At 34.7% G+C, this 3322-nt stretch overlaps 1 protein-coding gene across 1 annotated transcript; it reads right to left on the bottom strand.

Moving 5' to 3' along the window:
• Window positions 1–421: 421 nt before the first annotated feature.
• On the bottom strand, window positions 422–2262 carry LOC114712012 (purine permease 21-like). The gene is made up of 2 exons (XM_028896462.1): window positions 2226–2262; window positions 422–1807 (listed from the first exon to the last, which is right to left on the bottom strand). Exons 1-2 carry the CDS (start codon window positions 2260–2262, stop codon window positions 624–626), a joined length of 1221 nt encoding a protein of 406 aa, XP_028752295.1. The 3' UTR covers window positions 422–623.
• Window positions 2263–3322: the final 1060 nt, after the last annotated feature.

Raw genomic sequence — 3322 nt, forward strand, 5'->3', positions numbered from 1 at the left:
AAGAGAATGTCACAGGCATTGTATCGCATTGTACGGGTAGTTCATTATACTCCTCTGGTCTTTAATATTGGATCTAATTGTTAAATTAATTTTGGTTTTAAATATAAGATCTATTTCTTATATTTATCAATTTTTCTTAAATTACCTCTATGGATACTCCCTCAACTATAATCAAGTAGAAGAGGGGAGGATGATATTAAGAAAGATGGTTATGATATTTTAGAAAAAAAACATGTCGTATTTCTTATAATTAACTAACTTATCTGACTTTCTTGATCTAATCAAATTAGTTAAATAGGTTTTATATTAAGAACCAGAGGATTAAAACATCAGGGTGGGCATAAATTGGCGGTCCTTCTATTAACAGAGCCTTCCAAAAATTTGCATAGAATGTATCATATGCACGATAGACCCATGAAAATGACCTCTTCTGTGAGACTTAATAATTTCTATATCTGTAAGTTAGCATCATAACATTGAGAATTTGTAGATATTTTTAGATAAACTTGATTTACAGACATCAAACCAATGAGAACAGAATTCAACTACATGCAGCTTCTATATAGCTGTGTCTATTGAGAGAATTTCTTGGACTCCCAGCGTCATAGTGACCTGTCTTCTACTTACTCAGATACTCCATTAAGTGAGTCTCTGGATAAAGCATCATTGTTTCTGTGCTGTGTCTTGGAATTGGTCTCATCCAAGTACTGCGGGTAGGTGTATGACAAAAAGCCCCAAAGAGCAAGTAACAGAGATATTACCTTCAACCCATTCATCTTGTCATGGAAGAATGCTATGGCTAGAATTGGCACAATTGGTAAACCCAAAACACTTATCACATTTGAGAACAAAGAAGACACCTCCAGGATCAAACCCACACATCCCACACTAAAAACTTGCCATGTTATAGCGGTAAAGCTCAAATTCAGCACATAACTTGCCTTGCCCATTCTATACTCCTTCATTTCTGCCTTCAAACCTCTAAATTCCCCACTAGCAAACAGCCCCACTATTGTTGCCAATGTCGCCACTATTGATTGGTATATTATCAAGTCCAGAATCACCTTGAAACTTACCTTTTTGAACACTTTCTTGAATGCAAGCTGTGTCAGAGAGAGCGTTAGTCCATACCCAGCTGAAGCAGCAACTGTGCATATGAACCCGATCATATACTTCTGTTTTGAAACTTGGGTAGATCCTGAAGAAGAATCAGCTTGGAACACGAGGAGGATGGAGGAGATTGTTAAAATGACTAAAGAGTTTATGATGTAAGGCGTGAATTTGAGTGAATTAAGAAAGAAGGAGAAGAAGGCATTGAAGGCTAACTGTGAAGAGCAAATAAGAGAAAACGTAGAAACAGAAAGGTAAGAGAGACCAACAGAGTATAAGTAACAGTCTAAGGCAACAAGAAGGCCAAGGGAGACATAAACAAGAGCCAGCTTTGAAACAGAGGGCTGTTCATGATTGTGAATAACGGTATTTGTTGCAGAGGTTTGTTTGGATGCAGGGATAGAGTACAATGGGAGGAGAATAGGGAAACCCACAAGCTGCACAAGAGTTGCCAACCATTTGCTGTTTCCACCTTCTTGGTAATACAGTCTTCCCAAGAGCGTTGCAGCTGATTGGCCCAGCAAGACAGACACAACATACAAGGCTATTCTTAACCAACGTTGATGTCTCCTTCTGTTCTTGATTTCAGGGCTTTCTTCATTCGGGATATCACCGGTATTTCCATTGGGATCTGTTTTCTTGGCTGCATCAGACTCTGTATCACCATTTGGATTCTTGTCTTTGGCTCCATCAGACTCTGAGAAAACAATTCAATGATCGATCCATTAGCTTCACATAGGTTGTCATATTCTATATTTGTCTTTCGTTAATCTGTAGGAAGAAAATGGGCAGGTGACTGAAATACCTGTAGACACAATGATCATGAGACGCAATAAAACATTTATATACCACATAGGTTGTCCGGTAGTTGCGTTTATCAAAGTTTGCCCTATGTTTCAGGTTCATGCACTCTTAGAAATCATCAAACTTTATATTTGAACCATGTGATTCCACTGTTATTGCATCCTTCTCATGAATAAAATTAAAAAGCTTTGAACATCAATTTTAAGTTGCTATGTCATTTGATCATGTATATTTGTGCAGCAAATTTCTGCAGGATGACATGTGATCTATGAACAAAAGAGAGATGATAAAAGGTGAGAAATATGACGTACCAATTATGGAAAGCGGCAAATCCTGAGGTTCTTCCATGGCAATTGTGAAGAAATTATAGAAAATGAGTGGAAGAGCAAAATGAGATGGATTGATATATGATACAAAGAGATAAATATGAGCCATATGGGATAAAATAGCAGGCAGACGATAGGGGCCAAATACAACTCAAAATTCTCAACTACCGCTGACATATCATTTATTATATGGGGACCGGGGGTCATTTTCGCAGTTGAATACTCACTCGGTTGTTTTAACTTTCAAGTGGACAATATTTTATTTTATTTTGCCTAATATTTGAAACCATATGTTTTGCATGATTGATGATAATAAAAGACAAATACTTCCCTTGTTACTAACTCCAACTTGAGTTGATACATGGATAATAGATACTCCTTTTGTTCTTATATATAACATCTCCTTAATTAATTTGGGTAAGTTAATAGGATTAAATTGATGAATCAATTAATTATAATAATTTTCCCAAAATATCTAGTATAACATTAGTTATACTACCTCCGGTCCTAAATATAAAAGCTAATTGACTAATTTGAATAGATTAAAAAATAAGCTAAATTAGCTATTTGTAATAAATAGGTGTTGTCTTTCTTAAAATATCATTGCTAATCAAGTTTATTGGCTAGAACTACCATTATTAGAAGGACTGTCTTAAAAAAAAATGAATAAATATGAGAGACAAAGTGGATTTGAGTCTTATATTTAGGATCAAAATAAAAGTCAAATAAAATTTTATAATTAGGACCAGAGGTAGTATATCAGTTTATAAATTAAGTAAATTGGTTTGAAAAAAACGATCAATATAAGAAATAAATGAATTGAGATTTTATACTTATAATCAAATAATAGAGATTGGAGGGACCAATAGGTGTTAATCCTGATAGAAAGGGATTCAAAATGCCAAAAAAAGAAAAAATCTTTGGGAGGAGCATCTTTAATTAAGCACATAACATTTTAATGTTAGCCACATTAAAAAGAGAGAGACACGAAGAAGCATTTAATTTCCGGAAGTTCTTCCACCTATGATTTTCCAATCGAAAACATACTTTGACGTTTTTTTTTTTTTGGGTCAAAATACTTT

The sequence above is a fragment of the Neltuma alba genome, unplaced genomic scaffold (assembly GCF_004799145.2).
Source record: "Neltuma alba isolate B1F8T4 unplaced genomic scaffold, ASM479914v2 tig00001806_pilon, whole genome shotgun sequence".
NCBI lineage: Eukaryota > Viridiplantae > Streptophyta > Magnoliopsida > Fabales > Fabaceae > Neltuma > Neltuma alba.

Coding starts and splice junctions, on each gene's coding strand:
- LOC114712012 (XM_028896462.1), bottom strand. CDS start 2,262: ATGGAAGAACCTCAGGATTTGCCGCTTTCCATAATTG. Junction 1,808..2,225: donor TTTGCCGCTTTCCATAATTG/GTACGTCATATT, acceptor TTGTTTTCTCAG/AGTCTGATGGAGCCAAAGAC.